General features: G+C 39.1%; 1 protein-coding gene across 1 annotated transcript; it reads right to left on the bottom strand.

Annotated features, from left to right (window-relative positions):
* Window positions 1-934: 934 nt before the first annotated feature.
* LOC142541838 (uncharacterized) lies at window positions 935-4712 on the bottom strand. Its single transcript, XM_075648293.1, has 6 exons — window positions 4551-4712; window positions 4029-4454; window positions 3714-3908; window positions 1643-3514; window positions 1423-1531; window positions 935-1308 (listed from the first exon to the last, which is right to left on the bottom strand). Exons 1-6 carry the CDS (start codon window positions 4710-4712, stop codon window positions 935-937), a joined length of 3138 nt encoding a protein of 1045 aa, XP_075504408.1.
* Window positions 4713-18520: the final 13808 nt, after the last annotated feature.

The following is an 18520-nucleotide window of genomic DNA, read 5'->3' as shown; positions in this document are numbered from 1 at the left end:
CCGGTCCATACGTTAAATAAGTAGCTTAATTAATACTCCAGATGTAGAGATTTAAACCTGAACTCAGAAGGAGTATTTCTTGGATTCCACAAACCAGGGTGTAGTGCCCTGAGCTTTTAAAGAACCAAGGTACGGAGCCTTGGGCCGGGGATCATGTCCCGGGACTTGGAAATGGTCGAGGTGTGGTGCCCCGAGCCAGGGTGTAGTGCCCTGGGATTTTTAAGAACCAAGGTACGGAGCCTTGGGCCGGGGATCATGTCCCGAGACTTGGGAATGGTCGAGGTGTGGTGCCCCGAGCCAGGGTGTAGTGCCCTGGGCTTTTTAAGAACCAAGGTACGGAGCCTTGGGCCGGGGATCATGTCCCGGGACTTGGGAATGGTCGAGGTGTGGTGCCCCGAGCCAGGGTGTAGTGCCCTGGGCTTTTTAAGAACCAAGGTACGGAGCCTTGGGCCGGGGATCATGTCCCGGGACTTGGGAATGGTCGAGGTGTGGTGCCCTGATCCAGGGTGTAGTGCCCTGGGCTTTTTAAGAACCAAGGTACGGAGCCTTGGGCCGAGGATCATGTCCCGGGACTTGGGAATGGTCGAGGTGTGGTGCCCCGAGCCAGGGTGTAGTGCCCTGGGCTTTTTAAGAACCACGGTACAGAGCCTTGGGCCGGGGATCATGTCCCGGGACTTGGGAATGGTCGAGGTGTGGTGCCCCGAGCCAGGGTGTAGTGCCCTGGGCTTTTTAAGAACCACGGTACGGAGCCTTGGGCCGGGGATCATGTCCCGGGACTTGGGAATGGTCGAGGTGTGGTGCCCCGAGCCAGGGTGTAGTGCCCTGGGCTTTTTAAGAACCGGGTCATAGCAGCTGCCAAGATATAATAACAAACGCAATACTCTGAGAAAATATATATTTTTTATTGATTTCTTCCGTCAAACAATTACATCTATTATGCATAGTACTTCTTTAAGTTAAACACATTCCAAGGCCTTTTGAGGGGACGTCCCTGCGCATCTTCTAAATAAAATGATCCCGAGTTGACTTTCCGAGTGATTTTGTAAGGTCTTTCCCATCGGGCTTCCAGCTTCCCAACTTCCCCAGCAGGGTTGACTTTTTTCATGACTAAATCCCCAACTTGGAAGTTTCGAATACGGACCTTCTTGTTATATGATTTCATCACCCGATTTCTGTATGCCTCCATTCGAATAAATGCCATGTTCCTTTTTTCTTCTATCAAGTCCAACTCCATGGCCCTGCTCTGGTCGTTGTCCTCCGGGTAAGATTCTACCCGGGAAGAGGTCTGCCCGATCTCTACTAGAAAAACTGCTTCAGAACCATATACCAAACTGAAGGGAGTTTCTTGAGTAGGTGCCCGGGGAGTAGTTCTGTAAGCCCATATGACACTAGGTAACTCCTCCACCCAATCCTTTCCTTTACCCTGAAGTCTTGCCTTTAATGCTTGCACAATGACTCTGTTGACAACTTCTGTTTGACCATTGGCTTGAGGATATGCAACAGAGGTAAAAGATTGAGTGATTTTCATTTCCTAGCACCATGACGTAATTCTTTTGCCTTGAAATTGTCTTCCATTGTCCGAGATTATTCTCCTGGGCACTCCGAACCGGCACACAATGTTATTCCATAAAAATTTCAATACTTCCTGCTCGGTGATCTTTGCTAAAGGCTCAGCTTCAACCCACTTAGAAAAGTAGTCAACAGCTACTAGTAAGAATTTTTTCTGAGCCCGGGCAACCGGAAAAGGACCCACAATATCCATGCCCCATTGATCAAAAGTGCAGGATGCCCAAATAGGCTTCATGAGAGTGGCTGGGCTGTAGCTGAAATTCGAATGATGCTGACAGCCCTCACAAATCTGGACCAAATGAGCAGAATCTTGTTTTAAGGTGGGCCACCAGAATCCAGCAAGCATTGTTTTTCGAGTTAAAGACATTCCTTCGAGGTGCTCGGCACAACACCCCTCATGAATTTCTCGGAGAACATAATCCACCTCTTTTTCATTTAAACACTTCAAAAGCGGTTCTTGGAATGATCTTCTGTACAAAATTTTATTTAAGAGAACAAACCTGGGGGCTTGTCTTTTGATCTTCTGAGCTCGGGCTTTATCCTCAGGGAGCTCATGGTTCGTAATATACGCGATCAGTGGTGTCATCCATGAATCTTCAGGCATGGGTGATGCTTCTTCCTCCGTAGAGAGAACCAGCCGAGTAATATGCAACACCTCTCGGGTATTAACTTCTGATAAAGAAGCAGCCATTTTAGCCAAAGCGTCTGCCTCACTGTTTTCTTCTCGGGGTACTTGTTCAATACTCCAATCCATGAAACTTTCTGCTTGGGCTCGAATGAGCCGTAAATATTTAAGCATCTTGTCATCCTTAGCCTCATAAATGCCCTTTATTTGTTGAGTGATGAGCTGTGAATCAGAATATAGAATAATCCGAGAAGCTCCAACTTCCCGGGCAGCTCGAATGCCTGCAATAACAGCCTCATACTCAGCTTCATTATTGGTTATCCGGGAATCAATTCTTAATGCTAATTTGACATTTTCTCCCAAGGGAGACACTAATAACACCCCTACTCCGCACCCCATCAGGCTAGATGCCCCATCCACTGATACTTTCCATACCTCCTCCTCACTGGGCTGGATCATTTCAGATAAGAAATCTGACAAAGCCTGTGCTTTAATGGCCACTCGGGGCTTGTACTCGATGTCATATTCACCCAACTCTACTGTCCATTTTATCATTCGCCCGGATACTTCGGAATGAGTCATGATCCTACCCAGAGGACTATTGGTAAGAACAATAACCTGATGTGACAGAAAGTAAGGTCTTAGCTTCCGGGCGGTCATGACTAGAGCCAAAGCAATTTTCTCCACTTCGCTATACCGGAGCTCGGGCCCCCTCAGAGCATGGCTGACATAATAGACAGGTTTTTGATCAGTTCCTTCCTCTTTTATTAGAACAGAGCTGACAGCATACTCTTTAGCGGACAGGTAGACATATAATTTTTCTCCAGGTTCTGGTTTCACCAACACCGGGAGCCCGGCAAGATGAATTTTCAAGTCCTGGAAGGCCTGTTCACATTTCTCATCCCATCCGAATTGCTGGGCCTTCCTTAATATTTGAAAAAAAGGATAACTCCGGTGTGCTGATCGGGAAATAAATCTGGAAAGGGAAGCAATTCTCCCAGTTAGCTTTTGTACCTCCTTGACAGATCGGGGAGATGACATGCTTAGCACAGATTCGACTTTCTCTTGATTCACCTCGATCCCTCGGTCTGTCACAATGAATCCCAAGAATTTGCCACTCTTCACGCCAAAAATACACTTGGCAGGATTAAGCTTGATTCCATAATGCATGAGAGTCGCAAAAGTTTCTTCTAGATCACTAATAAAGCTGGCACCCTCTCGGGATTTGGATAGAATATCATCCACATAGACTTCCACATTCCGTCCCAGCTGCTTCTCAAAGACTTTATCCATCAGACGCTGGTAAGTAGCCCCTGCATTCTTCAACCCGAAAGGCATTACAATATAACAAAATGTACCTCCCGAGGTGATGAAGCTGGCTTTGTCTTGATCCTTTTTAGCCCGAGGTGGAATCCACCAGCTGATCAATCCTGGGCAGAGGATAATGATCTTTGGGGCACGCCTTGTTGAGATCGCGGAAGTCTACACACATGCGCTACCTCCCGGTAGATTTGGGTACCAAGACCACATTCGAAAGCCATGTGGGGAATTGAATTTCCCTAATGTGGCCAGCTTTCAGAAGCTCCTTAATTTGCGCATCAATTACTTTGTCTTTTTCAGGGCCAAAGTGCCTCTTTTTTTGTTTTACTGGGTGAGATCCCGGGAGGATGTTCAATTGATGTTCTGCTATCAAGGGAGAAATCCCTGTCAACTCCTGTTGGGACCAAGCAAACACATGAATATTAGTTTTTAAACAATGAATCAGACTGACCCGAGTGGATATACTGAGATCTCGGGCCACCCGGATTTGCTGGCCTGGTCCGATTTCTACTACTTCTTGTTCTTCTTCTGCCACAAAATGCACCTCTCCTCTCCCCATCGTTCTTTCCCCATCCACCCTTGCCTTCTTCCCTTCCTTCCTTGTTCTACTCTGATCCGCCCGAACTGCCTCCACATAGCATTTCCGAGAGGATGGTTGATCTCCTCGGACTTCTCCCACCCGAGCTCCTACTGGAAATTTTATCTTTTGGTGGTATGTGGATGCTACGGCTCTCAATTCGTTCATAGCCGGTCTCCCCAAAATGATATTATATGATGACGGGGAATCCACTACGGTGAATGAAGTCATCACCGTCCTCTTAAGATCCTGAGAACCCAAGGTTAATGGCAACATGATCTCCCCTTCCGGGTAAACCATATGGCCAGCAAAACCAAAGAGGGCAGTCTCCACAGCCTCTAGGTGGTAGCCCTGCAAATCCATCTGTACAAAGGCATCTTTAAAAATTACATTTACAGAGCTGCCTGAGTCCACAAAGACCCGTAGAATATCATAATTCGCCACTCGGGCTTGGATCACCAGGGCGTCGTTGTGGGGCAGACCCACCCCTCTCAAATCTTCCGGGCCAAAACTAAAGATCGCCTCATTCCTTCTTGCTCCTTCTACCTCCAAACATTCCCTCCTGCTTCTCCCCTTCCTCGTCCGGTTAGAATCTCCATCAGTAGAGCCTCCTAATATCATTTTGATCATTCATGTGGCAGGGGGCGAATTCTTTTTTCTCTCGGGCTCAGGCTCCCTTCTTCTACTGGGCTCAATCCTCGGATATTCCTCACTTTTCCTCCTCGGGCGCTGGATCCTGGTGGCCGAGATGTCCAAGGTGGCACTCTCGGCCTCTGGCTATTGTTACTGGGTCCCGGGATGGAGGATGAGGCATAATTCCCCTTTAGTGCCTTGCAGTTTTCAGTGTTATGGTGGCATACTTTGTGAAAAGAGCAAAATCCACTTTTTTCTGGCCGGGATAACTGATGATCCGAGGCCAAATCTCTGCTGCACTCCTGCACTTCCCTCTCCCGAGCAATTTTCAGAGGCACGTGGTGAGAAAAGTGCCCTGTATTGCTTCTTTTCTGTCCCCTCTCCTCGGGCTTAGACATCCGGTCTCCTTTTTCTTTTCTCACAGAGTCCCTCTTTTGTTTCTGGGCTTCCTCCATATTGATATATTTTTCTGCTCGCGACAATAGATCCTCGAAATCTCCCGGCACCTTCTTAGTAAGTGACTTGAAGAACTCACCCTCTCTCAAACCATGGGTGAATGCAGTAGTCTTCGTTTCAGTGGCACAAGTAGGGACGTCTAGGGCCACTCTGTTGAATCTTCTGATATAGGCCCTTAAACTCTCTTCTGGGTTCTGCTTAACTTCAAAAAGGCTAAAAGCAGTCTTTTTGTACTTTTTACTGCTGCTAAAATGGTGTAAAAACACCTTCTGGAAGTCTTCAAAGGAACTGATACTTTGGGAAGTCAAGCCTTCGAACCACCTCTGAGCTGAATCCACCAGTGTTGTTAGGAACACCTTGCACTTGATTCTATCAGTGTAACAGTGCAACATGGCCATATTTTCAAACCTGGCCAGGAGTTCCTCCGGGTCTGCATTGCCATCATAGTCTTTCACCTTCGCAGATTTGAAATTTCCAGGAAGAGGCTCCCTGACGATGATATCAGAAAACGGGCATCCTCTCGGGACTGCCCAGGCAACGCTCCGTCTTTCCAACTGTCCTTCCAAGACCTTCATCTTCTGCCTTAATTCCATCAATTCCTCTGCCACGGTAGGAGATTTGGACCCAGCACTGGATCCCTCGTCTTCTCCTACCATCTCGTTATCCCTCCTTCCCTGCCCCTGCTCCTGCTCCTGCTCAAGTCCCTGATCACGTCCCTGTTTATCACCGGGTGGTGTGACAGGGTGAGAGACCTCCTTCCTGGCCATAGCTAGCACAACGGCATCGGCCATCATTTTCTTTAACTCTTCAGGGGTCAGGGTAATGAGGTTTGTTCCAATGTTACTAACATCAGCTTGTCTTGAAGTTTGCCCCCCATCACCCTGGGCGTGAGAATTACCCTGGTTGGTTCTTCTCGTACGAGCCATATCAACGTCTCGAACTCAGTGTTTTCCCACAGACGACGCCAATGATGTGATCTCGTTAAAATAGGTGAGCCGGGTACGGGGCTTCAACGGACCAAATCAATAATTTATAATGTTTGGGAATTTGAGTGAAGATAATGGCTTGGATCAACACCTGTAAACAAGAAAGTAACTCGTGAATGGGCGCCGGAGGGATGTCCGGCGTGGCCACTCCGATGCTTAAGTCAGCAGGCTTTTTTATGAACACAAGCAATATTTGAAGGGAAATATGTAAGTGCTTTTAGTTCAAAGATTTCCGAATGTTTAAATGACACTAATACCTGCTATTTATAGTAGAAAATGGGGTAGGTACCTCGATTCTTGTGCCACCTACTAAGTATGGCAAGTCGGCTGCCCATACTTGTAGCTTCTGATGACTTCTAGGACACTCCAAGCCTAAGTGGTTCTGACGGATTAGGCTGCCTGTATCGATCACACTCGAGTGTGGTGCAATTCTCTAGGTGGCCTGGGTAGTTGGTTACCTGGGTACCTGTATGAGAAACCGGGTGGAGAAGAAGTGCCCGGGCAGCTGTCTTCTGATCCGGGCTATTCAACCGATAACCCGGGTCATCACTAACCCGGAAATGGGTCACCATTATCCCGGACCCTTACAGGGGTATCATCCAACCAACTTTAAGTTATTATTATTGTTATCACCTTTCCTATTAAATGATAATCCCTTAAAAATAACTATCATAAATTTAATGATTGTGCTTCAATATTTTTAAATTTATTGTTTTAATGATATATGAACTTTTAGAAAAACCACTTTGGTCATTTCAATGAGTGTAATTCAATATCCTTTTTGTTATTTATAAACAAAATTTAGAATATGCTAATGTAATATCAGCAATTCATTATAAACTTAACTTTATCAATGCTTACTCACTTTCTCTTCCTACGATTCCTCCTCCAATTATCCTCATATATTCAATAAAAAAAATCATTTTTTTCTAAATATCATTTTGTTTTCAAATTTTCATATAAATAAAATTTGAATTTGAATATTAACTTTTCCAAATGAATATATCAACATCGTTATATATATCAGAACAAATTCCTTCATTACTAGATATAATCTATGAAGATCTGAGACATCTTATATCAAGGGAAAAATAAAAAAAAAAAATATGAGCCCTTGATTTTGTGAGTCAAATCAAATATCAATTTCTAAGGTTAATCGAGTGATACTAATAATTTTATTGATATTTATAAAAATCATTTATATTATTATCTCGAGTTCATTTATATAATTATCATATTATATAATATATATATATATAATAAATAAAAATATTTTATTGATTTTAATTTCTACCTACTAGCATAGATTTATAAAAAAAAAATCATTTATACTAATTTAGAACTTGATCAAATATAGGATGTGATCATATTTTTAAGGTTTAGGGTTTTTATATATTGAGGGCAATTAAGTCATTTTTGATGTTTTTATCATTAAATTAAAATTATCACATCTCATAAAATAGATATTTTATCCTTGTATAAAATTATTTATCACAGGCTCATGATATTATCATGTGCTTTCTAAAAAGATACCAAACGTGGGATAAGGATGATTATTTATCAATCTCTCTCTTATCCAGTGTACCAAACTATACCTTAAATAATTGCAAGCTGCTTGAAGTCTTGTTGGATTGTTATTCAAGGTTGCTGGAAGATTCAGCTGGATGGTGTTATTCTTTGTACAACTGCTATCAATGCCATTTGGACTTTATCAAGTCAATCCAGTCGGTCTATCTCGAGGTTATTGAAAGACTATCAAGCTGCCTTATCGATCGAACTGAATTATCAAAGCCGCCTTATGAGATTGTACCAATTAGTAACAGACAGTGACTGATCATACTATTAGAGTAGATGTCCTGCAAGCCAACTGTTGGCTAGAGATTTTATTGACTCAGTTGTAATAAACAATCTTTATTTTAATATAATTCATTATTTCATGGTTTGTTATTTTTTTATCTGTATACTCATGTTATCAAACATAGATAAAGACATTGATTATACTTTAATACAAATGAATCGTAATTCGATGTTGAAACTCGTTTGTAAACATTGTATGATCTAAATTCGTTCCTAGTCGATTCAGCCACCTAAAACATGGATAAAGGTCGCTTGAGCTCGAGACTAGCATATGTGATGTTGTGTACTGCGTTTCTTGGTAAGGGCATAAAGATGTCCAAACATGCAGATGGATAGTCATATGATGATTATACCGAACAATCCTCTCTCGGACTTTCCAAGTGGTTATCATTAATCGAGAGGATAAGTCCGTGGTTATGATTGTACACCATTAGTCCTTCCGGGACAACACGGAGGCTCTATATGCTAGGGCTGTGCTTTGACTCGTTTACCGACTCCAGGAGAGTCATCAGGTGGCGAGGTTTGGTACAGTTGCGACACATATAGGAGCCAGTGCATTGTAGTCGGGGATTCACCGTTCACCTATGGGTGTGGATATCCTATGTGATCTGATGAAATAATAGTGCATGGAATCTCTGGCCAGAGTATGAAATGTACGTTAGAGAAGGAGTTCTCCAATAGTACATGCGATGCCACTATTTATATTTATCACATAGTTATCGAATTATTATGCAACCCTCGATGAACCAATGGTTGCATATTCGATCGGGATATATGAGATGAAAGGGACCGTACTGTACGTTAATCATAATCGACTGGTTCTTGCAGGCACTATCAGTGATACATAGAGGATCATGGGACGATGCTACTAGACGCTCTTACCATGACCCGATGTGTGCAATCAGAAATGAGTTCTGACATTCTTGATCAAGGTATTGATGAAAAGAATGGGGCTAACTAGGGTAAGCCTGAATAAGAATAACTGTTATTCTGAATCACAAAGAGTTGTGAACACACGGCTAGCTGTATCCCTGAACCATTGAGGGTCACACAAGTACTGGATCATTTGTTCCCGTTGAGAGAATAAATTCAAGTATTTGAATTTATGATAATTAAATTTTGGAGGTGATAAAATTCAAGGAGTTGAATTTACAATTTATGTAATCAATTCAAATGTTGAATTTATAATTAATTTAATTTATTAAACTCAAAAGTTGGGTTTGTTAAATGTTAAATTAAAAATGGTGGGAAGTATGTTTAAATGGGCTTGTAGGAGTAAAAGTCCAACATACTAAATAATTAAAGTTTAATGGACTTTGATTAATTAATTAAAACTAGTTGGACTAGTCCAATTAATTAACCAAGCCCATTAATGTTAATTAAAAGGCCCATGTATTATTTTATGTGCATTAAGGTCATGGCTTAATTATAAATAGGATAATCAAGCCATAACCCTAGACATAACAAGCTGAAATTTTTGAAAATTTCAGCCTTCTTCCTCCTCCATAAAATTTCGGTCATCTCTGGAAAAAGGGTTGAGCCGCCTCTCGTTTTTTAATCTCCAACATAAAAACTTCTCCCAATTTTCTAGTGCAAATTGGAAGAGGAATAAATCATCTAGTCGTGAACCTGATTAGAAGAACAAAGAAATGATTGACTTCAAGAAAGTTCGTAGGGATTGATCAAGAGCTATCTCCGCTAAACCCGGAATAGTTGGAGCCGTGTGATTAATTCACTAAAAGTATGAAATTCTAACGCCCTATGAATGTTTGATTTTGAAAATCATACGAGCGCCTATTCATATATATTTTGATTGTCAAAATAAATTTAAAATAAAATTTTAAACTTCCGCTGCGTTTTGGGCGCGTAGAAAACCGAGATCCAACATGTACATCAGCTAAACCATTCAAGACTATAAAATTCGAGAATGTTCCTAGAACAAAACAAAGTCTATTCTAGTCTTATCTTTCCTCGAACAAAATTTAACGGTCGCTTATTGTCGAATTTAGCTAGTGTCCATGAGTATTTATTGTCGTATTCTATATTTGGAAAATAGACGAGAACACGTGACATTCTCTGCATGCATGTGATGTCGGCTGATAGTATACTCGAAGACCTTTTTCATAAATGTTAATTTTTGAAATGTTGTGTATTTAAGGATCAATCTTTCGACATTGAAGACAAGTGAATCCATGTTGAATCTCTGCAACTTTTGAAAAGCATTCAAGTCCTCCTCGTGCACTCTTAAAGAAATATATAAAGTTGTTCCATGCACGCGTTGATAATTCTACATCTGAACTTTTAGAATCTATTATGTTGTTAATTTGTTCAATCCATCATTTGTTTTAATGAGATGATAAAAGAGTTTATTTTAATACTCTGTCAGAAACTTGTTTTGAAGAGATGTATTAATTTTGTATTGAGTTGCTAAGAGTTTAAGTGATTAGAGTTTGACCAGTCTAGTGGAATCTTTCAAAGGATTTATGGCATGTTTTAAAAAATCAACACTTAGGCAGGGCCGTGCTTATTTGGAGTCAAATGAGTCCAATGACTCAAGCCCATCCCTTTTTTGGGGCCCAAATTTTTTTAAAAAAAATTATTATATATAATACTAGATAGCCCCCCACATATGCATCTATGGAAGCAAAAGGAAAAATCCAGTTTGTGAAGAATTAGTGCGGCCAAAACATGAATTTTATTATTAAAAAAATCACTCGTAAAATTTTTAGAAATTATCGGTCCTCTTCGAAATCAAAGTCAGGAGTGGATGAATTAGTCTAGCTGGCAATAAGTTGTTGGTATGATTTACCAAACCAGTCTAGTTTTCTTATCGGGGTGGAGTAATGGTGGGAAGCATGGCGGATTAAGGACAAGTATAAAAATCGGAACAAATCAGAAAAAGAGAATCAATCATATATTACCTTCGAATTAATGATTTATTCACTCTTTCTGAGGCGAGGATTCAAGATTTGAGAATTCTCTTTTGTTTTTGCTTTTGTAATATATACACGAGAAAGTTTCCAAATCATGAAATCTCCTGCTATGAAACTTTGCTTGAGAGTGTATAGAAAAAACCTAAATATTTCTTTAAAAATGTATTCAAAATTTCAAATATCAATATATATAAAGTATAACGAGATGAAAAATTGAAAATCCTAAAGGCCCATGGAATCAGTCCATTCGTTCACCATATCAGGTTCAGCTAAGATCAAAATTCAAAAGTGAAAGGTTGAAAATGTGTGTGAGGCGTATCAAGAATGTGTGGTGATTGGCTGTAATTGATATGTATATTTGATGTTGAATTCGGTTGGTGAGTAAGACAGCATTTCCCAGTTATTTAGTTGTGTAAAAAGTGGGAGATTCATTCAAGCTATTAATGTGGCTAAAGATTGTTTGCGCTTGATCATCATCGTCTTTTTATGTGATACTCATATGAATGATGATTGCATTTAGAATCTCAAATGCTCATATTGCTTATAAAATCTTGTTGATTGTCCCGATCACAGTAGCAAGTGCAGAGCGAAGTTTCTCAAAGTTAAAGCTCATCAAAACTTTTCTCCGATCAACCAAGTCACAAGAAAGATTGAATGAATTGACTATGTTATCGATTGAGAAAGAAATTACTGAACAACTTGATTATGCAGACATGATTAGTATTTTTAGCTCTAAAACTGTTAGGCAGGTTGTTTTTTAGTGATCATTTTGGACATGTTTGATATTTTTATTCATTTAGTTTTTTATATTGTCTTTAACGTATTGATTTAATTTGAAAAATTGCTATGAAACTAAAAAAAACATGAACACACATTAAGATTCAGATGCCTCTTTTTAAAAGTTAGACTCGAGCCCAAATATTGTTAGGATCGGCCCTGCACTTAGGGAGGATAATTTTTACAATAAATGAGATAAAATAGTAAGTTGAAGTATGCACTTTCATCTACAAGGTTTCGTAATGAACTATGAAAACGAAAATGTGGACATTATAGTGATTCAATTGAAATGAACGAATGGTGTTGAAGCTCCTCATCAAGAATTTGCTAAAATATACGAATAAGCAACCAAAGTTTTATTCAATATCATGTATGGATTTTTCCCTGAATCTTTAACTTCAACATCGTTTCTTGGCATACAGAACTTCTCCATTTCCTCCATACTGATGAAATCTCCGTCAAAATTCAAATCTTTTTCACCTATTTCTGCCACAAATTTTACCTCATTACTTGGTTACGAAAGGACTATATAGCTATTACAATAGTTGAGGAGGGAGACAGGAAAATACAGAAATACCAGTGTGAGAGCAAGTGGTAGGGAGTCTCTGTACAAGGTTTTGTGTCACGCCCCGAGACCGAGGTTAGTCGACACCGGCGTTGTCTCACAATCACATAATTGCAAAACAACAAGCCTCGTAGTAAATCGCAATAACCAGTCTTTTTCATAACAAGTAATCGTCTTTACAATGCGATGGAAATAAAATGCGGAAGCGAGATACATGATAATAAAATTAAAAGACGGAATAAATTCGACTGGTCTCGAATTGGATTTGCTTCATCACCATCCCCAAAAGTAATCTTGCACTTCATTCTCGATTCGTTCCTCGTTCTTATCTGGGTGAGAATGTAAGGGATGAGTATTTTGGAAAATACTCAGTAAATGGGGGCCGATCGTGCATAACAAATATCAAGGATATACATACGAATAAATTATCGAAATCTCAATATTAAGCATGTTGAATCAAGTACTAACACAAATACGAATATAGCACTGAAAATCATCTCATTTTCTATGGTTTTACTGATCAGTCCCCTATATGTTACTCCTCTAAGGGGCGAGGCCAAATGAACGGTTATTATAACCCACCGCATCAGGGCCTAAACAAAGCATATCAAAGTTCGGAATTTCTTTTATCATTTCTAAATCAAATCATTACAGTGCATTTCAAATACTCAACATCCTTTCAAATATTATAGCTGATATTGAACAGCGAATAATTCACGGAATTTCATACCAAATGAAAATGAATATATCATGCCGATCGAATTTTCAAAGTCATATTTTTTTATTTTCGAAATATATCATGCTCACTTAAAAAGAAAATAAGTGTGCCATTTTATATAATAATATCAAAAACCCACTTACAAGAACAAGTGTGGCAAACAAAAACTCACTTACGGAAGAATATATATATAACAAAAGCACACTTACAAAGGACAAGTGTGCAAATTGTAATATAGCAAAAACACACTTACGAAGGACAAGTGTGCCAATTATAATATAGCAAAAATCCACTTACAATGTTTTGAATGCTAAAGAAAAACGTGGATGGTGTTGCACTGGGTATTCGAATTTTCTCCCGGTCCGGATTGCGGCAGGGCTTCGCTACTTGAGGATGAAAGCTTCGAAAATATGGAGGATGCTAGAGAGAATTTCGAAATTCTAAGGTGTGAATTTCGAGTTATGGGGCTTCCTATTTATAGGCGTAGGATAAAATCCTACCATAATTAGATTGATACACATTTCCTATTTACGGGATAAGCTTTCCATATACGTAAGATTATTATTTCCTAAATAAAACATTTCCAAAATTCGAATTTATGGCTTCTGGACTGGATGGATGAACGTAAACTGATTTCCTGTACAGGTTCGTGACGTATCTGGACTGTATTGCAAATTTGTTAGCTTCTTTTTTGAGAAAACTTCCTTATATGCGATATATTCTTTCCAATTAGGTGGATATACAGCCTTAATTTACTGTGTATCTTGCACTGGATTTCGATTTCCATGTATTTATTGGCTTGGAAGATTTTCTGCATACCATGTATTATTTATATTTTCGAATTTATTATAACTCGAAAATAACTTCTTATACATGTCTATATTCATTAAATAATTACCTGCCCAAAAATTTGGGTTCTCACATCCCTCCCTACTTATTGGAAGTTTCGTCCTCGAAACTTGAATCGACTTGACCTTCGAAAAGGTAGGAATATTGCTTGTGCATTTTCTCTTCAAACTCTCAGGTAGTTTTCTCGTTCTGTGTGGTTTGACCATTGAACCTTGACGTAGGGAATGATACGCCGTCTCAGTACTTGGTCCTTCATGTTCACAACATGAATAGAGTTATCTTCATATTTCAGCTCTTCCCCCATGTTACCTTTGATCATGAGCGGTTCAATTTCCATAACATGGCTTGGGTTCGAGGTGTATTTCCTTAGTTTGGACTTGTGAAATACATTGTGTATTCTAGATATATCTGGTGGCAATGCTATTCTGTAAGCCAACGTGTCAATCGATCCAGAATTTTGAATGGTCCTACATATCGAGGATTCACTTTTTCATCTTTACTGAATCTAATGATTCTTTCAATAGTGATACCCTCATATAAGCTTTTTCACCCAATGTGAATTCCATCGGTCTCCTTTTAAGATCAGACTAACTCTTTTGCTGGTCTTATGCAGCCTTGAGTCTGTCTCTGATGATGACCACTTTTCCATTGTCTCTTGGATTAGTTCTAGCCCGGTTAATGACTGTCTCCTCTATTGTGTCCTAGTACAGTAGTGATCGATACTTTCGTCCGTAAAAGGCTTCAAACGAAGTCAGTCCAATATTGTTGTGATAAATGTTATTGTAAGCGAACTCTTTCAGTGGTAGATGTTTATTTCAATTACTACCGAAGTATATGGCACGTGCCCTTATCAAATCCTCTAAGGTTTGAATTATTCTCTCCGTTTGACCATCATTTTAAGGGTGATAAGTCGTACTAAGAGCAAATTTTGTTCTCATTAGCTTTTGGAAAGCTCTACCATAAACGTGACACAAATCTTGAATCTCTATCCAACATTATGATTGTAAGCACTTTATGTAGCCGCATAATGTTATCCATGTATAGAGTTTCTAACTTGTCAATATTATAATTCCTTTGGACGAGCAGAAAGTATGCAGATTTTGTGAGCCTATCTACGATTATTCGTATCATCGTGTCTCTGTATTGACTTTGCCAATTTTACTACAAAATCCATGGAAATATATTCTCATTTTCATTCTGGGATTCTAACTGTCGCAGTAATTCTCCATGTCGTTGATGATCGACTTTCACTTGTTGGCATACTCGTCACTTGGATATAAACTTGACGACATCTCTTTTCATTCTGCTTCGCCAAAAACTTTCTTTCAAGTCCCCATACATCCTTGTACTGACGGGATGGATTGAGAATGTTGACTTATGAGCCTCTTACATCATTTCTTATTGAAGATTGTTGATGTCTGGCACACATAATCGTCCTCTCATCCCTAGGATTCTGTCTGGGTCCACTTGAAAAATCTGACGACTTTATTTCCTTGGCTTGTTCTTTGAACTTCTCTAGCAGTCATGTCTCGATTCTGATTTAACTTGATTGTTTCCCGAAGGAATGGTTGCGCAGATAGTGATGTTAGATTATCTTACCCATGTTTTTTTTTCGACTCAAAGCATCGACTACCTTATTTGCCTTGTCAGCGTGGTAGCTTATTGTCAAGTCATAGTCGTTGAGTAACTCTATCCACCTTCTTTACCTCATTTTTAATTCTTTTTGCATTAACAAATACTTGAGGCTTGGTGGTCTGTGAATATTTTACACTTGCCATCGTAGAGATAGTGTCTTCAAATTTTCAAAGCAAAGGTCACTGCTGCCGACTCGAGATCGTGAGTATGGTAGTTTTGCTCATGCGACTTTAGTTGACTAGTATGTATTCCATGAGCACGCCTCTGAGATCTTTCTTTGATGCTTTGCTGTAGATGGTAAAATCCTTGTTCTCGGTAAATACTACCAACATTGGTGTAGATGCTAGCTTCTCCTTTAATATTTGAAAGCTCTTTCACATCTTTCTCTTCAGTTGAATTCATAGTTATTTTGTGCGCGTCTCGTCAGTGATACGACTACTGAAGAGAAGCCCTCGACAAATTTTCGCTAATAGCCTAGTAATCCAAAGAAGCTTCTAATTTCGGTTGTATTATTTTGCCTCGACTAATCTAGATTTGCCTCTAATTTCTTTGGGTCCACCGATACTCCTGATTTCGATTTTACATGACCTTATTCTGAATGCTGACAATGGGGTGTCTTCTGCTCTTACCTATAGCTGATGATAGGATGTCCTCAGGTCAAGCTTGGAAAAGACTGTAGCTCATTTAAGTTGATCGAAAAGACCATCTATTATTGGAAGAAGATATTTATTCTTGATTGTGATTTTATTGAATTCTCTATACTCTATACACAATCTCATACTTCCATCTTTCTTCCTTACAAATAGGACTGTAGCTCCCCAAAGGGATGCACTTGGCCTAATCTGTTTTTTTTTGTCTAACAACTCTTGAAGTTGTTCTTTTAGCTCCTTGAGTTCATCTGGAGCCATTCGGTACGGTCTATTAGAGATTAATGCATCACTGGTACCGAATTTATCTCGAACTCTACTTCTTAGTCCGAGAACATTCCAAGAAGCCTTTCTGGAAAAACGTCTGAAAATTTTCGTATTACTTGAGTATCTTCCAACTTCATCTTATCTCCTTCTTGCACTTTGTTCACCATTGCTAGGTAACCTTCTTCTCCCGATATTATGGCTTTCCAAGTCTGGGTAACAGAAAAAAATGTATTTCTGTTCCTTGGCATCGCCATGGTACCTGATTTCTTCCTGGTTTGGGGTTCAGAATTTGACATTCTTACTCTGGCCATCTACTATCGCACGGCTCTTAGCTAATCAGTTCTTCCTTAGGATGGCGTAGAAATCTACCGAAGTGAGTTGAATCAGGTCGGCACTGAATATATGCGAATTGATACTAATTTTATCTTATCTTGAAATTATCCCGATTACTATCTCAAAACTTAAAATCCATATAGAATATTGAAACTTAACTCAGTATTGATCTATAGCTTATTGACTTAAATCCCGAAAATTATAACCTAGTCGTTACATCAAATAATTATTCTTTTACTAAATCTTGCTTTCATCAAGATCATGAGCCTACCACGCTCTAATACAAAGGAGTTCATCGAGTGTCATTCTCTTTGAATCATTCTTAGTACCATAAAAGTCAAAACTTATTGTACTATACATTCATTGATACCCATCAATATCTCATAACTTATTTTATTTACGTAAGGTCGTAGCCTACTTGTTATCCCAAAATAATATAAATTTCTTAACCTGATGATATTTTCTCACTTGATATTCCAAGGTCCTACATATTTAAAGTTAGCGCGTAACATTCTTAATAACCCAAACATATTGCTCACACAATTAACTATCGACACAAAATCAACTTCTATAGTATAATACCCAAAACTTATGATATAATTCTTATATCAAATTTTTCATATTAGTTTTCATAAATAACTTATCATCCTCGAGTCAAATTTTTTTTATCTTAAATAAGAAGCTTAAGTCAACTAATCTCTGATAGCTATATTCCCAAAAATAAATACAAATCCTAATTGTCCTCATAATAAAATTTCATAAAAATTCGACAAGTAGTTCAAAAAAAATTTTGAACGGGATTTTTCAAGAAAGTTTCCAATAGTATAAAGTTTGAACATTGACCCATGGATAGAAATAAAACGTCGAGAGTATTCTAGAACAGTTGATGAAATTAAATTCTGAGTTTCCTACGAAAAGTTATGAGTTCTACGAAACTTTCCTAAAATAGCGAGAACGCGATTTCGGAGGTCTAAATGAAGTATTTTCACGTTTTCGGACTATGCCTCCCAACAAAGTTGTGAATATTACTTGTTGGGCCATTTCGGAGGGAACTGCATTGGCCGATTTTAAATATTCCACCGAAATTTTTTTTTCCCGAAATATTTTCTTCTCCAACCGGATTATGAACCTGGTTGCTCTGATACCACTTAAATGTCACGCCTCGAGACCGGGGTTAGTTGACACCGGCGTTGTCTCACAATCACATAATTGCAAAACAACGAGCCTCGTAGTAAATCGCAATAACCAGTCTTTTTCATAACAAGTAATCGTCTTTACAATGCGATGGAAATAAAATGCAGAAGCGAGATACATGATAATAAAATTAAAAGACGGAATAAATTCGACTGGTCTCGAATTGGATTTGCTTCGTCACCATCCCCAAAAGTAATCTTGCTCTTCATTCTCGATTCGTTCCTCGTTCTTAACTGGGTGGGAATATAAGGGGTGAGTATTTTGGAAAATACTCAGTAAATGGGGGCCGATCGTGCATAACAAATATAAAGGATATACATACGAATAAATTATCGAAATCTCAATATTAAGCATGTTGAATCAAGTACTAACACAAATACGAATATAGCACTGTAAAATCATCTCATTTTCTATGGTTTTACTGATCAGTCCCTTATATGTTGCTCCTCTAAGGGGCGAGGCCAAAGGAACGGTTATTATAACCCACCGCATCATGGCCTAAACAAAGCATATCAAATTTCGTAATTTCCTTTACCATTTCTAAATCAAATTATTACAGTGCATTTCAAATACTCAACA

Source organism: Primulina tabacum, chromosome 4, assembly GCF_025594145.1.
Source record: "Primulina tabacum isolate GXHZ01 chromosome 4, ASM2559414v2, whole genome shotgun sequence".
Lineage (NCBI taxonomy): Eukaryota > Viridiplantae > Streptophyta > Magnoliopsida > Lamiales > Gesneriaceae > Primulina > Primulina tabacum.
This window is presented reverse-complemented; position numbering and strand designations above follow the sequence as displayed.